Raw genomic sequence first — 22896 nt, forward strand, 5'->3', positions numbered from 1 at the left:
ATACTTTTTTCATCCCGTGCGGGAAATTGCATTAAAATTAATTTGTAAGTTTAAGCAATTAGCTTTGACCCGATAAGTAATTAAAATGACTTCAGGGAGCTCCTTTCGTGTCAATTAAATGTTCCAGTCTCTGTAATAGGATGTGATGGTCTATGACGCTGAACTCATCCGTTTCTGGACGTTTACGGATCAATTGCCAAGACTTCATTATACAACACTGTATTACTGAGAAGTTCCGGACTATTATTATAACATTAATATTACCATTATTATTGTCAATAATAAAATTGGGAGGAGTGATGTCATAGATTATACAACACATCTACATATTTTCTAAATATACTTGAGTACAATACTTGGAACTCACACTCGTCACACAATGCAGATTTTTCAACCATGGTCGAGTGCGCGCTTCGATCAAGCAATGCCAATGCGAAGACGTGTTGATCAATCAAAATCCTGACTTATTCGGTTGATTCTAAAATTTAACAGTGTAATTTGGAGCCAATTTTTTACCATAAGTTCCTAATAGTATTGCATCCATTTCAAAACTGCTCTATGCCACGTACCATAGTTACAGTACCATATTGTGGCTTCTTGTGTGACAGCCAGTCACAACCAGCCAAAAGGAAATGGCTGAAAACAGTGGTGAAAATTGACGCATGTGGTGACGTGATGTTTTAGAGCAGTGCACACTGTATAATTGCATTTCAATAAGTAGCGATCATATTTAGCTTTCTGAGATGGATTGCATTCTCTTTTCCCCTCAAGATGCTTCAACCTCACTAGGGTTAAAAATAGATTAAAACCCCCTAGTGGAAGCTTGAGCCTAACTTCATTTTCATGGGGGAATGAAAAGCGAGCATGCAGTGCTTGGAGTGACACTGGGGACAAACAAACCTTGAAGATCCAATGAAAAATCATTGTGTGGCTGCGTAAGCTAACACGGTGTGTGGAGGAAGAACAAAAAAGATGCTTTGCTGCCGTGATCTTTACACCATCTCTCTCACTCTGACACACCTCATTATAGTGCACCTTTTCATCTCATTACAAAACTTGCCATCTGTTACGTGGAAAGCAAATGTATTACTTTTTTTTTTTTTTTTTTTTTTTTTTTACAATTTGCTGTTCTCTAACAAGGAGCTGAACGGCACAATTCACAACAGGTGTTTGATACATGAATCGGCCAAAAAAAAAAAAAAAAGGCCTGGTTCTATTAGAATTTGTACAAACAGTCATTCTCATCATGCTGTTCAAATTTTGACAGCATGAGATGAAGATGACACCTAACAATTGCTCAACAGTACCTCACCATTGCGCTTGCCACACAGAGCTTAAGAGTATCATCAGCAGGTTGCAACAGAGATGCAGAGATTGGAAGAAAGGGATCACCTGTTGTGAATTTTACCGTTCAGTTGTTAAAGAACAGAACAGCCTCCCAGAGCAGATTGGTGCAATTCCGAGGGTGCAATGCATGTTTCAAACACGGCGCCACAAAAACAAAAAAGCGCTCGTAATTTAGCACTATATGCTGTGAATTCCACTGAATTTGTATTTGTATTTGGTTGTTCTGATAGGGATGTGATAAGCCTTAGCCTGTTCATGTGGAAGACAAAGCTGGCCGACTCACAAAAAGAGTAAAAGCAAGGAGTAGTAAGGAAGTGACAAAGCAACAGAATGGAGAATCATTGCGCCCGTCGGCTTCACAGGAGGAAGGAAAACAGAGCAGTGAGGCGCAGTGTGACAACACAGGAGGAAAGCAAGGGTGAGGCGGGGTGACTTTGGGGTTGTATGACGGCGTGGGAGAGATGCGAGTTGAGTCAAAAGCCCCCCCAAGCCACCTGCGCCTCCCCCTTGATTTCTCCGAGAACGACAGTGGTGAAAAGAAGTATAGCGTGTGTCCTCTCTGCCAAGGCATGCCCAAGACAATGACATCATCATCATCATCATCATCAAACGCACAAGGACATGAGGCAAGAGCTCAGACTTACCCTCAGATAGTTATTTATTATTTTATTATTCATTCACGTTTTTTCATCTTGCACTCGCATATTACCCTGTACAGTTCATCAAGTCCTTTAAAAAGCTATAATGAAAGTCTAGTGACAATTTAAATATTTCTCTCACTTAGTTTTGCAGTTCTTTATATATGTGAACGCTTTGGTGGGTTAAACAGATCAAGGTTCGGGAGGAAGCTACAATTACAGAAGAAGAGGAAGAGAAAAGGGACTTTATCCTTTGGTGTTGTCTTGCAGCCGTGTCAATGCTTGGCTTCCTTCTCTGCAAGTCTCTTGGCTTTATTGAAGAGGTAACGGGCTTGGCCTTCATCATAACGCCTCTGCTCCTCCTCCCCGTGAACCTGAGTAGAAATAAAAGAAACAGATGTTGTTCCTCTGCAAGTATAATCTCAAAATTGAAATGTAGAAAGCAGAGTATAATGTTCATCCACTCATTTTTCGAGAGCACATGAGGGTCGCAGGTGAGATGGAGCCTATCCCAGCTGGCTTTGAGCAAGAGCCGAGATTAATGCTGGACTGGTTGCCACTCAATTCTGGGACCCAGTGGCGCAGTTAGGCTTATTTTAACATTTTAGGGGGGCTTCTGCCCCCCTAAAATGTTCTTAAGCCCCTTTAAAGGATTTGGTTGTTCATTTCTTCAATTATACATTTTTTATAATTTTCTTAACACCCAAAAATTCTTTAATAAGCAGGGATAAACCACCAATAAGCCTTTTGAGGATTGGTCCCCTCCCCAAAAAAGAAAAAAGAAATAAATAAATAAAAAATATATATATTTTTTAAATCCATGCATAGATGAATCCGGAGATGACAAACCACAAGTATGTGGGAGTCCACTCTAATTGAAAATATACTTAGTTTAAGACCCGCCTCTATCCCTAAAACCAAGTGACGCCCCTGCCATAGATAACCATTCACACCCACATTTACAACTATGGACAATTTAGAGTCTTCAGTGAACCTAACTACCCTACATAACTAACACTTGACATGCTCTAAGAGGTGTTACTTTAACAATACCGTATCTTTATTACTGTGGCTGTTGTTGCACTGCATCATACCGAGAGCTGTTTCTAATAGTGTTTCCCTGCTATATTGCGGTTCATCATTTCAACCTCCGCTTTGTTGCAGATTTTCTAAGCGATCATTTAAGGCAGGGGTGTCAAACTCATTTTTGTCTCGGACCGCATTGTAGTTATGATTTCCCGCAGAGGGCCGTTAGAACAGTGAAACCATAGAAATGTTTTATCACCAAATCATATTATTACCATTACACAACAAACTGAGGGATAACTACTTTTGAAATCAGAAGACAAGGGTAATAGTTTGATCAAGTATTGTTTAAGTTACTGTAGAAGAAGGGTTTGGTAAAAGAAAAATGCAATATCTCAACATTGTTGTTTATTATTATGAAAATTTGGAATTTGAGTACAGATTTTAGCAAAAATCCCGGAAGTTGTTCCGGGCCACATAAAATAATGTGGCATGCCGCATCTGGCCCCCGGGCCTTGAGTTTGACACCAGTGATTTAAGGGGTTTTATTTACTACTGTAATACCCTCACATGTGGGAAAGGGGAGCCACAATCGCTAGTGCACTTTTCAGCCATTTATTGAATGCCAGGTAAGGAGTAAAACACAAACAATGAGCACATTCACACAGGAGCTGCTGTCGGCCACAGCTCACACTCCAAGCCCCGCTTCTTCAAAGCACATGCTGTATCTAACACAGAGACACTACAAAAAGTACAGTATTTTCTATACATTCTATGCCTGCAATTTTGTGTGTTCAAAGACATTTACAATTCGCTTAAAGAGTGTTTTAACAAATGTAAGTATATTTCAAGAACTTTAAAGCTATGGGAGATTTAAAGCTAGACAAAATAAATATTTTTTTATATGGTCTCTTTAGAATCCAGATTTGCACCAATTGCAGGTAGGTCAGGAAAATCTGTGATAAACATCGTCCATGATAAACAAGGATTCACTGTATTTTAGATATCTTACTTAGCTGCATGGAAGGGGTCAAATATTAGAAAAATTTCACATAAGGAACATTAATATCTCACTGACAGCTAAAAACAAAATTGAGCAATGTTATCTTTGCAAAGACATGGATTTCATTAGCTTGTAAAGAGGCATCTGATGAAGTGGGCACGGGCACAGCAGACATTTTTAAAGCGATAGCGACATCGCTGCTAGGATTCAACGTCACACTGTTGACTATGAAGTCGAAAACTCCTTTTTCTCCTCCACTTAACTCAGTCTGGCTTTAGATTCACAGGGCACATGCTATGCTGCAGTTTAATTAGACTGCCTGCCAACCTCGCGACTGAAAACAGCATGGCCACCCACAGCAACCACATCCACTGTAACTTTTACAGCGCAGTCTGCACCCTTCCTTGTCTACCTAACTAGACAGGGGAGCTCACGTGTGTCTGTTTATTTTTAAATACACTCTCCAAGTGAATATCAGTATTCATGGCTTATTCAGAAAGAGCCTCGTCAATCTGCTCACACGAGGGGGTTGGCACATTCAAGAGCACCTGTCACTCCGCAGTGCTCCCAGCGCTGAGCTGACAGATGGCACTTTAACTTTATGGAGGGAGCAAGGTGGCAACACATGACAAAATGTCATGGTGGGGACAGCAGCAGGGGTCACCTCCCGAATGGGATGGCAATTTAACATAGTGATGCAGAGCCACGAATGCACGACAGAGAAGTAGATCCTCCATGTAAAGACAAGCTCATGCACATGTGTGGAGAAATTTGCACATAACCCTGACATGTACCTCTTTCAACATCTTTGGGGTGAACTCGAACAGACCTGGTGAGCCAATGTGTGGTCACAAAAGTTCCACAGATAGAGTACACGCCAACATATTGTAGAAAGTCTTCCCAGTAGAGTGGAAGTTGTTTTAATTGCAAAGTGGGTACCAACCAGATCTATTAATACAGTTCACTTCATGTAGGTGCAGTAGCTATGCTATGGTATGCTAGTAGTGTATTGGATGGTGGAGGCACAAGTTTGTTTGTGCCCTCACTTTTATCTGACTTGGAATGATGTGAAAATATGTGATATTCAAGTTGCAGCCATCTGCCCAGGCATTAAAAAAAACTGGATTTAGGTTGGTGGTAGCAAATCTCGCTAGCTGTTAAAAGAAATGCCACAGTGAGGGTTTGCACAAGCTAAAAACTTTTTGGAAACTTAACCAGTTTAAACATCCTAGAGCACTTACGTTTTTATCAAATTTCGTTGGTCTGTTGGACGCAATACGTAGCAGTCTATTTAGCAATCATCTGAAACCACTACAAGTAGATAATTGGTATACTATGGAAAAAAACATCCATCCATTTTCAGTAACGCTCATCTTCTCTAGGGTCGCGGGCGTGCTGGAGCCTATCCCAGCTGACTCTGGGTGAGAGGCGGGTTACACCCTGAACTGGTCGCCAGCCAATCGCATACACATAGACTCAAACAACCATTCGCACCCACATTCACACCTATGGGCAATTTAGAGTCTTCATTGAACCTACCATGCATGTTTTTGGGTTGTGGGAGGAAACCGGAGTCCCCGGAGAAAGCCCACGCATGCACAGGGAGAACATGCAAACTCCACACAGGTGAGGCCGGATTTGAACCCGGGTCCTCAGAACTGTGAGGCAGATGTGCTAACCGGTCAGATGGAGAGAGAGAGAGAGAGAAAAAAAGTCTTATCGTCTATTTTATATTTTGAACTATGACATTATGTCTCCACCTAATTCTAAGGAGGCAGAAGAAAAAAAAACATGGCACTAAAGGCAGGTTAGCTTTGTTTAAGTACTGACAGTGCTCTGGAATGTAAGGTAAAACTGTGTGTGTTATCCCATAACACTAATTTTCAACAACAGGCAACACAAAATGAAATAAATTATTTTAAAACGAATAAAAATACCACTGGTCGGAAATTTATGGAAGAGAAAACAATAATTAATTGCTTTGTCAATTTACATTATATGGACTGAGAGGGAAAGGAATATTATGAGACCCCAGTAGAAAGGATATATTGTGTTCCCGTGAAAGTTATTCACGTAGCTGCTGCAGATTAATAACAATGATTATCCTACCGCTAATGACTACCAGCTCTCCTAAAGCAGTATTAAGTGTTTCATTGTGTTTAACATTTTAGCTCAACACCAAATGTCAGTGTCTCGAAAAAGACAGTAAAAGTCGATTGTACACAAATCCAAATGTCAATTCAGAAAACATGAATATATACTGTTGACTACTCCAAACTTGCTTTCCTAGTTGTTTTTAACAATAATTCCACTATAATATAATTTACACGTCAGGAATTTCAAACATTACATCTATGCTTCTTTATGTGAGGAAATGCACATTGGAATGCGGTGATGTGCCTCAGACCGGCACAAACACGAATATCTCAACTCTCACACTTGTCGCCATTAACCCGTTGACTATTGAGTTGAAGGCTTGGCATCTAAAAATAAACACTGCGTTACTTGGACTACAGGAGGTTGCCATGACAACCAGGCTTGTTTTCATGTAAAGGGATGCCAGCTGAGTCTCTGCCACTAAGGAAGGAGGCACGGAGGCAGTCTCCATGGAAGGGGAAGGAAGTGATGAGGAAAAGAAGGAACTATGTAAGGGAGGTTGAAATTATAGAACTAATTATAGAACTAAGGAAGGAAGGAAAGAAGAGAACAAATGCAGAGGAAAAGGGGGAGAGAGTTGGTGAACAATAATGATGGAAAGGAGAGAGACAAATGAGGATGAAGCATGAAGGGAGTTACAAAAGAAGGAATGCTGGTGGACTTGGTGATATCAATGATGGAAGAAGGGAGAAAAGTGCTGGGGATGGAGATGCAATTTGGGAAAAGAAGACGCTGATTTGGATGAGAAGGAGGGTGGAAGGAAGACACGATGAGAAAGAAGAGTGGAGGGACTAGGGACTCACAACAAGTGTTGTGAGTGTGGCCTAACTCTCACAATACAAGGATGCATGCAGGAGCAGTGCACATTAACAGCATCCAAAGTGATGACCCTTCTGATAACAAAGTAGATTTTCTACGCTCATACTGAATATACATGTGATATATAGGAATCTTCATTTTCCTCATTTTCTTTTCTGTGGCTCAACACAAAAATGGACCTTCTCGTGGGAAGTACCACCAGCCATGCTTCCCCCACCCCATGCTGTCCTCCTACCCCAATTTATATGACACTCCCCTCCATACACGCACAAGAATCCTATCACCCTGCCGAGCTAAAATGGCAAATTCTATGAATAGAAACAGAGAGAGCTCAGTGGGGAGGAAGCCTGGTTGAGAGAATGGGCTGGTGGGGTGGGGGAAACACCTGCAGTCAAAAATAGCAGCATCCGTCTTTCACCCGGACTATTTATAGAGCACAACGGGACCTGAATATGTCCCAATGTCATGAAATATTAACTGGTGAAGCTGCTACCTTTTCATTGTGTCGCTGTCCATTCGAAGATCATGTCTGATGACTTGAATATAAATGTATATACGCAGTTCGCTATTTGCAAATTCACCTATTCAGAGGTTTTTGGGGGAAACTTACAGTGTCCTCCATTATTCGCTGAAAACCCCACCTTTGTGCTGTTTTTGTGTTTGGGCTAAAGCACTGACTAAGATAAAAGTTGTGCTTTGCCAACATCTTTGGGCCTTTATGGGCAATTATAATTCCTGAGTGGGGGCATAAATTACCCACGGATTTTCGCTTTTCGTGTCAGGACTCGGTCTTTCATACACTGTATACAGCTGTACCTTGAGATTCAGGTTTTATTCATTCGTGACCTTGCTTATAACTTGAAAGAGTTGTATCTCAAATCATCTTTCCAATAGGGGATTTTTTGTTTTGTAATGTTCTATTTAATAAGGAAAAGACTACTCTAATATTGGACTTCATAGAAGCATACAGTAACGACATAATTAAATAGATTGTAAAGAATTTAACAGTTCTTGACGTTTTGCTTCAATTTTTTTTGGAATATATACCAACAATTAAAGATATGAATCTCCTACCCCTAATTTTGAGTACGGATTTAACTAATAATAATGAAATACGAAGCTATACATATACAATATAATCTATGTATTTAAAAAAATAACCGGTCCATGTAAGGAAATAACAACAGTGAAGCTAACAAGCCAACAGCTTCATCATCATCAAAGTTTTTGTTTATTACTGATTTGTATATGTTTTTATCACGCTTGTTTTAAAACATCCTTTTAAACAGAGTAAGGGAGTTACACATTTTCAGTTCATTCTCATAGTCACTCCAATGTTTGTTTTGTTTTTTTCTTTTAACCTGTCCTGTTCAGCTGCATGGCCATGCAGAAAGGTGGTGGATCTGTCTGCCTTTTATGCTGGAACAGTTTTGTTGTGCAACAGGGGAGTTTGAAATACTCCCTCTGCCTATTTTTTCTTTTTTAATTATTCTGATGTTTACTGAAAATGGAGCCGGAGAGAAAAGGGTTTTAGGGAATAGAGAGAGGGACAGAACGGTTAAGGGGATTAGGGGTGCAAACCACAGCAGAACAATAGTTAGTCTAGATATTTGACTATAAGCAATGTTACAAAGTCAAATCGCGTTTTTTTAATCTTTTTCTTTTTTTTGGCACCCGTTGAGGAAATGCAACAACTAACCAATAGGACAAGATGCGAGAGGATAGAAAAGGGCAGGATGAGGGAAATGAGCAAGGTAGTGCTACTGATGATTGGTGTGGTGAAATACTTTTATCGTGTCGAAACGCGTGTAAGAACCTGTGAGTTGATATCCTAATACAACTTGTGTTATTGTTAGTGGTCCCAGCACAAACAATTAAAGCCTATAGCGTGTCTATGGAACTTATTAGTGAATGAACACCACATCACATGCATGTTAGACAACTGGTGTAAGGGGTTGCTGAGCCGACACAATGATGAGGGGCGGACCCGGCCCCCTCCACCCGCAAGGTGGGGCCGAGCCAGCGCACCCCTCCAGTGGGGGACCCAGTCAGTAATTTTCATCATCGGTATACCTCACCTATGAGAGACAAAATGAGAAAATCCAGAAAATCACATCTGATTTTTAAAGAATTTATCATGGTGGAAAATAAGTATTTGGTCACCTACAAACAAGCAAGATTTCTGGCTCTCACAGCCCTGTAACTTCTTCTTTAGGAGGCTCCTCTGTCCTTCATTTGTTACCTGTATTAATGGAACCTGTTTGAACTCAATATCAGTATTAAAGACACCCATCCACAACCTCAAACAGTCACACTCCAAACTCCACTATGACCAAAGAGCAGTCAGAAACAAAATTGTAGACCTGCAACAGGCTGGGAAGACTATATCTGCAATAGGTAAGCAGCTTGGTGTGATGAAATCAACTGTGGGAACAATTATTAGAAAATGAAAGACAACCAAGACCACTGATAATCTCCCTTGATCTGGGGCTCCACGCAAAATCGCACCCGTGGGGTCAAAATTATCACAAGAACGGTGAGAAAAAAATCCCAGAACCACACGGGGGGGGGGGGGGACCTAGTGAATGACCTGCAGAGAGCTGGGACCAAAGTAACAAAGGCTACCATCAGTAACACACTACGCAGCCAGGGACACAAAATCCTGCAGTCAAGACGTGTCCCCCTGCTTAAGCCAGTACATGTCCAGGCCCGTCTGAAGTTTGCTAGAGAGCATTTGAATGATCCAGTAGAGGATTAAGAGAATGCCATGTGGTCAGATGAAACCAAAACAGAACCTTTTTGTAAGAACTCAACTTGTCGTGCTTGGAGGAGAAAGAATGCTGAGTTGCATCCAAAGAACACCATAACTGACCACTGCTATACTACGCTAAATAACGCATACCGTGCCATACCTCGTGCATCTCTGGGCTCGTCTGATCACTGCTTAATTCACTTAATACCAACATACAGGCAAGAACTTAAATGCGCGAAGCCTAAGGTGAAAACAGTGAAAAAGTGGACCAACGAAGCAAAGATAGAACTTCAAAGCTGTCTAGACTGCACAGACTGGAGTGTCTTTGAAAATTCAGCTGGCAGCCTGGATACCTGTATCAGTTTCTAATTTCGCACGTTCAATAACAACAAACCGTGGTTCACTGCCAAACTTAAGCAATTTAAGAATATCAAACTGGGGATAGGGCTCTGTATAATCGAATAATAATAATAGAAACCAGCTGCCTAAAGAAATTAACATTGCACAGAGAAACTATGCAGTAAAGTTAGAAAAACAGTTTACCGCTAACGACTCTAAATCAGTCTGGCATGCATTACAATCGCTAACCAATTACAAGCGACCAACCCCCCAAGCTGAGAACAATAAAAGACTAGCCGACGACTTCAACACCTTCTACTGCAGATTTGAAAAGGACACTTAAACACCCCACACCCATCCAGCCGCACCACCATCACACAAATTTCTCGTGTGTTTTTTACGTACTTGGAAAATAAAGATGATTCTGATTCTGACCTACTGTGAAGCATAGGGGGTGGAAACATCATACTTTGGGGCTGTTTTTCTGCAAAGGGACCAGGACGACTGATCCGTGTAAAGGAAAGAATGAATGGGGCCATGTATCGTGAGATTTTGAGTGAAAACCTCCTTCCATCAGCAAGGACATTGAAGATGAAACGTGGCTGGGTCTTTCAGCATGACAGTGATCTCAAACACACCACCCAGGCAACGAAGGAGTGGCTTCGTAAGAAGGTCCTGGAATGGCCTAGCCAGTCACCAGATCTCAACCCCATAGAAATTCTTTGGAGGGAGTTGAAAGTCTGTGTTGCCCAGCACCAGCCCCAAAACATCACTGCTCTAGAGGAGATCTGCAGGGAGGAATGGGCCAAAATACCAGCAACAGTGTGTGAAAACCTTGTGACGACTTACAGAAACCATTTGACTTCTGTGATTGCCTACAAAGGGTATATAACAAAGTATTGAGATGAACTTTCGTTATTGAACAAATACTTATTTTCCACCATAATATGCTAATATTTTATTTATTTATTTCAGAAAGTAAAAACGGTTATCGGAATTGGCCATAAAATGCAGAGGAAACTCCACCCTGTGGTGTCCTAACCAATACCAACCGTAGCGACACCCCCGACTTGGAGGAGAACAGCAGCATATTTCAAAATAGCGCTTGAGTATAAAGGCAAACTGCGCGCGGGACAGCCGCGCGTTCAATGCTATTCGTTATCCTGTCTGTGGGATGTTTGTTTGCTAGCATGAAGCCAAACAGACTTGTCTCACATAAACCTATGTCGTTGTTTGAAATACACAACGTGTAATAGTCTGTTTAATGTTTATGACATTTAACTTCAACTGGGAGGGGCAATAAACAGCTTGAAGTCTCTTATGAAGAATTGTTCACGATCTGCCAAACTGCCGTTTGTTGTGAAGTGAATTGAGTTCACTGCCATCAGACAGCGCTCTTATCTCAAACTGTTGCTCGCAAGTCAAAGCAAAAAAATAATCCGAATGACTGCTCATGTCTCGAAAAACTCGTAGGTCAGTTCACTCATATCTCAAGGCACTAAATAGACAGAGTTTGAAAGAAATTGGAGCATCAGGAGTTTAGGTATTGCATCTCTCCATTTCTGCCAGTAGGGGCATCAAGTAATCTCTTGTGGGTGGGACTTTCGTCACAGACAAGCTTTGCTCAAGATCTGACCTTGTGGAAATAGTTGACTTATTACAGTTTTGTGTTTTATAGCAACTCATCAAACTTTCCTGCCATCGCCGCTCACACTCCATGACAAAAACTAACATGTTTCAAAACTTATTTTGAATTCATTTGTCTTTTTGGAAGCCACGATCACACCCCTACCAAATATACATTCGCCAGGATTAACATACCTGCAAAATTTGGTGAGTTTTTGAGAAAGGTAAGGCTATCCAAATGGCGATTTCGCCTGAGAATAAGGACGAAGAAATGCTCCTAATGAGTTATTATGCACTTACAAATTGGTAACATTAATGGTAAGTCAACTAGCAATGTACAGAGCCCCACAGTCAGAAGCAGTAACATGATTGTTGATTGCAAATGTTGCACAAAAAGCACAAACATAAATTTGCCATGTGAGGATATTAATAATCAGCATTTTGCGTTCCTTTCACATTTTCTCTCAATTAAACGATGGTTGATCAACAGAACGTGGTCACCAAGGTAATGGAATTCCATGTTTGTTTCTTAAAAAAAAAAATAAAATAAATGAAATTCTATGGGCTGTGCCTTTTTTCTGTAGAACAGTGTGAGAGTCTCTGTTGGTATTAAAGATGCACTGTGAGGTCATAGTTTGACTTCTTAAATTAGAGTGTCAAAATCTTCACAGCTGAAGACCTACAGGTATTAAAGCAGAACTAAAATTCCTCCCAGAATAAAAAATATTTTGTAAACGTGACAGATCAAAGTACAGAAGTTGCTTCTCCTTTGAAGGATCCCGTGCAGCTTTGGGCTCGTCTGATCACTGTTTAATTCACTTAATATCAACATAAAGGCACAAACTTAAATGTGTGAAGCCTGTAGTGAAAAAAAGTTAAGCAGTGGACAAATTAATCTAAAATGGAACTTCAAGACTGTTTAGACTGCACAGATTAGAGCGTCTTTGAAACTACAACTGGCTGCTTGGATGAATATGTGGACAATGTTACATCCTACATCAGTTTCTGTGAAGACTTGTGAGTACAAACTAAGACCTTTTGCACGTTCAAAAAAAATAAGCTGTGGTCTTCCTCTAGCTCTCTTGCCTGGCAGCTCCATCCTCATCATCCTTCTACCAATATACTGACTCTCTCTCCTGTGGACGTGTCCAAACCATCAAAGTCTGCTCTTTCTAACTTTGTCTCCAAAACATCGAACCTTGGCTGACCCTCTGATGAGCTCACCCTATGTTCGTGCCTCTTCTGGAAAAAAAGTGTTCACTACAGCCATTTGCAACCTTTTTCCAAAGTCTACCACCATCTGTCCCTCCAAGTTTCTTTCCTGGATGCCGTACTTACCCATCACTTCTTCATCAACCCTATTTCCTTCACCAACATGTCCATTACAATCTCCACCAGTCACGACTCTCTCTCTCTGTCTGGGATGCTCAGAACTACTTCGTCTAGCTCCTTCCAGAATTTCTCTTTCACCTTGAGGTCACATCCTATCTGTGGGGCATAGCCAATAATCACATTATACATAACACCCTCAATTTCAAGTTTCAGCCTCATCACTCGATCTGATACTTTTTTCACCTCCAAGACATTCTGAGCCAACTCTTCTTTTAAAATAACCCCGACTCCATTTCTCTTCCCATCTACACCATGGTAAAATAATTTAAACCCTGCCCCTAAACTTCTAGCCTTACTGCCTTTCCACCTGGTCTCCTGGACACACAATATATCAACCTTTCTCCTAATCATCATGTCAACCAACTCCCGAGATTTTCCTGTCATAGTCCCAACATTCAAAGTCCCCACATCCAGTTCTAGGCTCTGTGCTTTCCTCTTCTCTTTCTGCCGAAGAACCCGCTTTCCACCTCTTCTTCTTCGACTTTGACCCACAGTAGCTGAATTTCCAACGCCGCCGGTGGCGGACGTTGTTAACCCGGGCCACGACAGATCCGGTATGGAATTCTTTGGATGAACGCTCATATTTGTTTGGCAAAGTTTTAAGCCGGATGCTCTTCCTGACGCAACCCTCTGCATTTATCCGGGCTTGGGACGGGCCTACAGTTTGCATTGGGTTGTGCCCCCCATAGGGCTGCATTTTCTTGTGTGTATCCAGTACCAGGGGATTAATCAATTTGTCTTAAGCATAAATGTTTCTCAAAATTATGGAGAATATGGGTATAAATTTAGCAAAACGAGGTCACACCACTGTATACTTGCCGTCATCTAGCTCGCACAGCAAATTGATGTCGTTGTCGCATTTCCATCCATCCAATTTCCCATCAGTATCGTTATGATTATCATCAGGTGTTAATTGGATTGATGTGTTCCATCTCATTTCCTGCCCATGATAATGCACAGAGGGACAGCCATTAGGTGTGGAGACAGGAATGGAGTTCACATGCATTCCCCCTAATTCTGATCTTGTTTGTTTCCTTGTTTAAATGAAGCCAGCAGGAAGACTGAAATAGTAAAACTGAGCCTCATGTGCCTCTTTCTCATAAATGAACATGCTCAGTGATGTCTTCAAGATACTGCACATCTACATGCACGCACGCACACACGCACGCACGCACGCACACACACACACACACACATACAGAGAAAAAAACATGTAGGAGCCTTCTCCTTCAAACAAAGATGTCAATCCTTTCTATCTGTATTTATGTCCAACTTCATTTGGCATGATACACCTGAATTGTGCAGGTTCCATTTACAGAGCCGGGGAAGAATGATTAAAATCATTCATTTGTGTTGTTTTGCTTCTCTTTTCATCAAATCGAGGCATACAGATACATTACAGCAAGGGCTATCATGGCTGCAGTTCTGTGCCATTAAAACAAAAGACAGGAGCAGCTCATTGGAGATGGAAAACTGGCTGTAATGAAAGCGTGGACGCAGGCACACAAAAGGCGAAGCAAACAAGCTTGTGTCAAATGGAAATGGGGACAGTGGCAGGCGCTTTTGAAAATGCAGACTGGCAAAAGAGGTGGATTGGATTAAAATGTCTGTATGGCACCAGCAAAAGCAAACTGGTGTGTTTCTAACCTCACCCTTACACACACACGCACGCACGCACGCACGCGCGCACACACACACACACACACACACGTTAAATCCACCACCATAAACACTTCATGTTCTTTGAGGGGGTGTCCGGTTGAAGGATGTGTTTATATTGTCTGCCTCATAGTCAACAGGATCCAGGTAGGAATCTGGACTCTGGCTTTTCTGTATGGCGTTTGCATGTTTTGCCAATGCTTCCATGGGTATTCTCCAGAGGTGGCAGTAGGCAGTACTCACACTCGATACTTAAGTAGAAGACTGGTAAAAATAGAAGTACTGATTCAACTCCCAAAAGTAAAAAAGTACAGAGTCTGAAATGTAATTTAACTACAGAAGTAAAATGTAAAAATACATTTTTACTGTCAGTTATATACAAAGTAGTGGCCGACCAAGAATCACCGTGCGCTTGCTTCAAACTGCTTAGTGACACTTCCGTGTGAAGTTTACAGTAACTCTAACACAAGATAAAGAAAATTACACATGTATATTTAATCAAACACAAAGCTTGAGCTTTCAGTAATCCACTATCTTAATGCTAACACATAATGCGAAACACTATAGCTGGGGTAACGACTATCATCAATGTCACAGTATAAACCTTTAAACAACAAATATTCACACACAGCGCAGCAACATGTTTAGAAAGATGATATAACAATACTCTGAAGCATATAAAGTATTTATTCTACTTCGAAAATATATATATATAATTGCAGCTTTGATGCAACATTCTTCTTTGTGTCTTTTCATCAAATCTATGTCTAAATCTAAATCTGTCAAATCTGTTTCATCAAATCTATCAGTTATCTGCATGTGTGCACCATACTGCCCCCTGGAGGTCAAAGTGCACACAACAGAAGCAGCACATAAAGAGCAAGTGGAATTGGATATGGATGTGTATGAGAAGTGTTATATTTAAGTGAAATGTATTTTATGTTCAATTAAGTTTGTGTTTTTGAACATTATTTGATTAAAATGAAACATTTTCATCAAAATTACAAGACCTCATGTCATCAAGTATCAGTGCCCAGTTTCGGTGATCGGTGAATATTCAAATGTAAGTACTAGTACTTGTACTCTTAAAAAGGACTCATAATCAAAAGCATGGATAAAGTGATCTGCGGCATCATTCAATCACTCAGCTTACGTGGTGAAATAACACCATCACAGCGTTTCCATCCATCCAGGTCCCACGAGGGAGTTCAGATTAAAATTGGACTGATGTGTGAAACCTTATCTGCATGTGATCTGCTGAGCGAGACAGCAAAGCAAATGGTCTCTTGACCAAATTCATCGATCTATCCATTTTCTGGAGAGATTTATCCTCCCTTGGGTTGCGGGTGTGCTGGCGCCCATCCCAGCTGAGTTCAAGCGAGACGCGGGGTACACTCTGAACGGGTCGCCAGCCAATTTTAGGGCACAAAGACAAACGACCATTCACACTCACGGACCATTTAGTCTCCAATTAACCTACCATGCATGTTTTTGGAATGTGGGAGGAAACCGGAGTACCTTCAGAAAACCCACGCAGGCATGGGGAGAACATGCAAACTCCACACAGGAAGGACCGGATTTGACAGGACTTCAGAACTGTGAGGCAGATGTGCTAACCAGTCATTCACCGTGCTGCCACCAAATTCATTCAATGAATGCTAAATAATTAATGATGCGAATAATATCCATCCATTTTCTTCCGCTTAATCGAGGTCGGGTCGCAGGGGCAGCAGCTTTAGCAGGGAAGTCCAGACTTCCCTATCCCAGCCACTTCCTCCAGCCCTACCGAGGGGATCCCGAGGCGTTCCCAGGCCAGCCGAGAGACTTAGTCTCTCTAGCGTGTCCTGGGTCGTCCCTGGGTTCTCCTCCCAGTGGGACGTGCCCGGAACACCTCACCAGGGAGGTGTCCAAGAGCCATTCTAAACAGATGCCCGAGCCACCTCATCTGGCTGCTCTCAATGCGGAGGAGCAGCGGCTCTACTCTGAGCCCCTCCCGGATGACCGAGCTTCTCACCCTATCTCTAAGGGAGAGCCCGGACACCCTGCAGAGGAAACTCTTTTCGGCCGCCTGTATCCGGGATCTTGTTCTTTCGGTCACAACCCACAGCTCGTGACCATAGGTGAGGGTAGGAATCTAGATCGACCGGTAAATAGAGAGCTTCGCCTTTTGGCTTAGCTCCTTGTACATCACAACGGACCGATATAAAGTCCGCATCACTCCAATCCAACTGTCGTTCCATTCTTCCCTCACTTGTGAACAAGACCCCATGATACTTGAACTTCTCCACTTGGGGCAGGATCTCATCCCCGACCCGGAGAGGGCACTCCACCCTTTTCCGACTGAGGACCATAGTCTCAGATTTGGAGGTACTGATTCTCATCCCAGCAGCTTCACACTCATCTACGAACCGCTCCAGTGAGAGTTGGAGATCACGGCTTGATGAGGCCAACAGAACCACATAATCTGCAAAAAGCAAAGATGCAATACTGAGGCCACCAAACCAGACCCCCTCTACGCCTTGCTGCGCCTAGAAATTCTATCCATAAATGTTATGAACAGAATTGGTGACAAAGGGGAGCCTTGGCGGAGTCCAACCCTCACCAGAAACGAGTCTGACTTACTGCCAGCAATGTGGACCAAACACTGACACTGGTCGTACAGGGACCGAACACCCTGTATCAGGGGCTTCAGCATCCCATACTCCCGAAGCACCCCCCACAGGACACCCCGAGGGAGACGGTCGAACGCCTTCTACATGTCCACAAAACATGTAGAATGGTTGGTCGAACTCCCATGCACCCTCGAGGACCCTGCCGAGGGTGTAGAGCTGCTCCACTATTCCACGGCCAGGACGAAAGCCACGCTGCTCCTCCTGAATCTGAGATTCGACTTCCCGACCCACCCTCCTCTCCAGCACCTTCTAAGTTAATGATTACTTCCTAAAACCAATGAAGTTTATCAGTTTGAACATTAAATATCTCGTCTATTCAATTAAATATAGGTTGAACATGATTTGCAAATCATTGTATTCTGTTTTTATTTAATGTTTAACACAACGTCCCAACTTCATTGGAATTGGGGTTGTAATGGGGGGGGGCGCGTTCCTCCCAATCACACCCTTCCAGGTCTCACCGTCATTTCCCACGTGAGCATTGAAGTCCCCTAGCAGAACGATGGAGTCCCCAGTGGGAGCACTCTCCAGCCCCCCCTCCAAGGACTCAAAAAAGGGTTGGTACTCTGAACTGCTGCTTGGTGCATAGGCACAAACAACAGTCAGGACCCGTCCCCCCACCCAAAGGTGGAAGGAGGCTACCCTCTAGTCCACCGGGGTGAACACCAATGTACGTGCACCGAGCCAGGGGGGCAATAAGTATACCCACACCTGCTCACCGTGGGCAACTCCAGAGTGGAAGAGAATCCAACCCCTCTCAAGAGGACTGGTACCAGAGCCCAAGCCGTGCATGGAGGTGAGCCCGACTATATCTCGTCGTAACTTCTCGACCTCACACACCAGCTCGGGCTCCTTCCCTGCCACAGAGGTGACATTCCACATACCTAGAGCCAGCTTCTGTAGCCGGGGATCGGATCGCCATGGTCCCCACCTTCGGCCACCGCCCAGCTCACACTGCACCCGACCCCTATGGCCCCTCCCACAGGTGGTGTGCCCATGGGAAGGGTGACCCAAGTTACCCTTTCGGGCTGTGCCCGGCCGCCCCATGGGTGCAGGCCTGGCCACCAGGCACTCGCCTTTGAGCCCCACCTCCAAGACTGGCTCCAGAGGGGGGCCCGGTGACCCGTGTCCGAGCAAGGGAAACTTACATCCATTTGTTTTATTCATCATAGGGGGTTTTGGAGACGTGGTTTGTTTGGTCCCTCACCTAGGACCTGTTTGCCATGGGTCACCCTCCCAGGGGCGTGAAGCCCCAGGCAACTTAGCTCCTAGGATCATTGGGACACACAAACCCCTCCACCGCGATAAGGTGACGGCTCAAGGAGGGGATACTAATAATAATTACTTCAAATTAAAATTACTAAATTAATACTAATGCAATATTTAAATTAAATTAACTTATTTTGTATTTTAGTCTTTATTTTTATCATTTTATTATTATTAATTATTATTGTATTTAATTTATTTATTTAATATAATTTTAATTCACACATTAAATTGATTTAAAGAACAATAATTAATTAAGAATGACAACTCGCATATATTGTTGAAATATTGTTGGTATATTGGTAAATGGGCGGCACGGTAGATGACTGGTTAGCACAGCTCCGAGGACAAATCCGGCCTCACCTGTGTGGAGTTTACATGTTCTCCCCGTGCCTCCGTGGTTTTCTCCGGGCACTCCGGTTTCCTCCCACATCCCAAAAACATGCATGGTAGGTTCATTGAAGACTCTAAATTGTCCATAGATGTGAATGTGAGTGTGAATGTTTGTTTGTTTATATGTGCCCTGTGATTGGCTGGCGACCAGTTCAGGGTGTACCCCGTCTCTCACCCAGAGTCAGCTGGGATAGGCGCCAGCACGCCCGCGACCCTAGTGAGGATAAACAGTATGGACAATGGATGGATGAATATTTGTCATGGAAAGGAGATTAAAGGGGTAGGAACTAATAAGTTTATGCTTCTTCCTACTCCCTTTCGAACATGTATGCGTAAGCGAGTAATTTATTACCAATAATTGGGTTGACCACTGTTTTATTTACTCGTTTGCTTTTTGTTTGTATGCATATTTGTTCTGTCCTTTTCTGTAAACTGTACTTATAATAACTTCCTTTATTTTCATTCATTCATTCATCTTCCGTTCCGCTTATCCTCACTAGGGTCGCAGGCGTGCTGGAGCCTATCCCAGCTATCTTCGGGCGAGAGACGGGGTACACCTTGAACTGGTCGCCAGCCAATCGCAGGGCACATATAAACAAACAACCATTCGCACTCACATTCACACCTACGGACAATTTAGATCATCTAAATTGAAAATTTTAAATCATAATCACCACATTATAACCCTTAAAGTGCAACCAACAGCTTCTCCAACGTAACAATCCTCGTCCGATGTGTTAGTTTTTATGTCTGATGTGTTAGTTTTTACTTACTACTTTTTATCAGGTCACAAGTAATTTTAGGTCTGTCTCTTAAAATGTGATTTTAAACCATGTTAAAATAATGCCCTGCAAAAGAATAGCTTGCATTTTTTTGTCATTATTATTATTATAATTATTTTTTATGTGTAATCTGCCTGTATATGGTGCTTAAAAAACATACCAGTAATAGTCTACATTTTATTTTTAATGCTCAAATAATTTGTTGTTTAACATATCAAATTATTAGTGTTGGGCATCGAGAATCAAGAACCGATTGGAATCGGGACTAATGTCCCCGGTTCTTCCGGAATCGTTCAAAAATTTACAAATTTCGGTTCCCAGTTTTGATGCCTACAATCTGCCAACCCCAAACAAGAGTGGCGAAAACCAATGAAAAAGAAGGCGCACAAAGACGTGCTTGTGCCCAACCGCGACAGCGAACAAAAGTGTGTCTTGACTTTGGTAAAAATAATGACCACTCAACTTAGTGCAACACTTGGAATAAGATTACATTGTGCAAAGGAGGCTTTCACGATGTCTAGAAGTCTGACACGCTCCGAGCCTCAGCCTACACCGCACGGAAGCACTGACGACTCATCCAAAAACAGTTTAGACTCTCAGTCAATTGGGTGAGTGAAACAATACAATGTCTATGCCAACATTGAGGCAACTGTTGGTTGCACTTTTGCACTGATGGTTCTTAGCGTTTATTTCAGTCTTCAAACCAACGCAAGAGCCGATGACAGAAAAGAAGCTTCACATTGAGCTAAAACTTCAAAAGGTCAAACTAGCAACTTTACATCACAATGAATTGGGACAAAATTCACAAACGTTCTCTCACAGTGTCACAAACACTAATCTTGGGCCTCATCGGTGGGTACGGCAAGGAATCAACATTTTATAGCATTTGGTTACATTACTTTCCTTTTCAAAATTCACTGGTGTCGTGTGAAGTTACTTTTCGTTCCGAAAGTTCCGGTGGGTACCCTTCAAAATAAAAGGCTACAAGCTTCAAACAGGAAGTCAAGATAAAACTTGCACATATAAACCATTTGACGTGATAAAACAGTCCCAAATAACTATTTGAACAATGCTATATTTAACTTTTAGCGGAAACATTAATTAATGAATATTAAGTCAATTGGGTTAGTGCCACACACATTGCCTTTTAGTTCATAGGTTTGATCTTGATACTGGTTATAAAGAACCCCCTAGTCAAATGTTCCTTTTAATCTATGCTGCGGGCCAACCCTACAAATTACAATTACCGTATTTTCACGACCATAAGGCGCACTTAAAATCTCAAAATTTCTGCAAAATGGACTGGGCGCCACATAAGGCGCGCCGAGTTCCAAAATCTATAAATGTTGTTTTGTGATGAGCGCTCCGCTTGACTGACTGGGAGCATTTCCTGCCGACATGCTGCTTATACAGAGGAAAAGTGGACGTGGCTGAGGACAGTATGCGGGCGTTAAAGGGGGAAGGCTGCGCTGAAGGCTGCGCCCCCAGTAGGTATATAGCGCCGGTATGTGCATTGTGCAAAACAACATCGGTTTGGCTAAGGACCCCCGAAAATGACTGCGGTCAAGCCAGGCTCCGCTCCTAAAGCAGCAATCAAGCCAGCCGGCCCTAATTTTGTTCATACTCGGCATTGTGGTAATAAGTTCCCAACTCGCAGTAAATGCCACCTTCAAAATAAAAGCTTCCCAATAGTACGGACGTCAATGCTCTTCGGTTAAGGAATGCAACCAGCAAGGTTAATTTGAATCTTGAGAGGCATTAAAAAATGTAGTTTATTTGATATCTTATGAAAAATAAATGGTAATTGGACTGTACTTATATAGCACTTTATCTACACCATCACAGTGCCCAAAGCGCATGGCAGCAGTCGCCCATTGGTTTATGAATGTGTGTGTGAATGTGAGGCTTTGTAAAGCGCTTTGGGCACTGTGATGATGTAGATAAAGTGCTGTATAAGTGCTGTCCATTTACCATTTATTTTTCCTAAGATATCAAATAAACTACATTTTTTAACGTATCTCAAGATTCAAATTAACTTTGCTAGTTGCATTCCTTAACCGAAGAACACTGATGTCCGTATTATTTTGAAGGTGGCTTTCACCGCGAGTTGGCGACCTATTACCGTAATGCCTAGTATGAACAAAATTAGGGGGGGGCTGTCTTGACTGCTACTTTACGAGTGGAGGCTGGCTTGACCGCAGTCGAAAACTGCACCTACGAAGAGACACACTTACGAAGCACAGTTTAAACTGCAAGCTATCAGTTACGCGGAGTAACATGGGAATCGAGCCGCCGCGAGAGAATTCAAGATCAACGAATCCATGGAAAACGAGCTTCGCCAAGTCAAGAAGACGAAGCTGAGTTTCCGCGGAAACAAGGCGAGGTGGCCCGAGTTGGAAGACCAACTCGAGCAATGGATTAATGAACTCCCACCGCTGGACATCGATGTAAACCGGGCGTTCAAAGTGAAGTTGTGAGCGGCGTGGGAGCGATGAATGAGAGATGGCGAACACAGCTTTACTAAGACTTGGAGGCAGCGCCGGGAGAGTTACGCCACAATTTGTGAATGGATTGTGGATGCTTGGGCTAACGTGTCTGCTTGCACTCTTGTTCGAGCTTTCGTAAAAGCCGGCATCATTTGTGAGGAGCCGCACGGCAACAAGACTGACTCCGACAATGACGAGAGGGAACCTGCTGTGTTTGATGGAGAACTTGCCCAGCTGTTCATTTCGGATACAGAAGATGAGGATTGATCAAAAAATAACGTGAGTATATTGATTGTTAAACACTTCAATAAAGTACAACCAAACTCAGTTTTGCTCCCGCTGCCTTTTTAAAAACATTGTTTTAGCGTGCATGCATGCTACCGTATGTTTTACCATGCCTGCGCCTTTTAATACGGTGCGCCTTATGGTCGTGAAAATACGGTACTTACTTCCATTCCGGTGTTTGTTATAGTGGTTAAATGTTATGCTTTATGAAGACTGGTAAAGCGGCTCAAATTTGAGTATTAGAAAGGTATTTT

At 42.5% G+C, this 22896-nt stretch overlaps 1 protein-coding gene across 8 annotated transcripts in view; it reads right to left on the minus strand.

The window, feature by feature from the left end:
* Positions 1-1987: 1987 nt before the first annotated feature.
* acot7 (acyl-CoA thioesterase 7) overlaps positions 1988-22896 on the minus strand; it is a 68841-nt gene continuing 47932 nt past the window's right edge. For 5 of the 8 annotated variants that reach the window (XM_061783489.1, XM_061783469.1, XM_061783515.1 and 2 more), the window contains one exon: positions 13884-14039. In XM_061783489.1, coding sequence (XP_061639473.1) covers positions 13899-14039 — 141 coding nt within the window. In that variant the 3' untranslated portion in view covers positions 13884-13898. Of the gene's footprint in view, positions 2360-13883; positions 14040-22896 lie in introns of those variants that run through there. The other 3 variants (XM_061783505.1, XM_061783496.1, XM_061783478.1) reach the window with 1 other exon arrangement.

This window comes from Phyllopteryx taeniolatus, chromosome 1 (genome assembly GCF_024500385.1).
Source record: "Phyllopteryx taeniolatus isolate TA_2022b chromosome 1, UOR_Ptae_1.2, whole genome shotgun sequence".
NCBI classification, from domain to species: domain Eukaryota; kingdom Metazoa; phylum Chordata; class Actinopteri; order Syngnathiformes; family Syngnathidae; genus Phyllopteryx; species Phyllopteryx taeniolatus.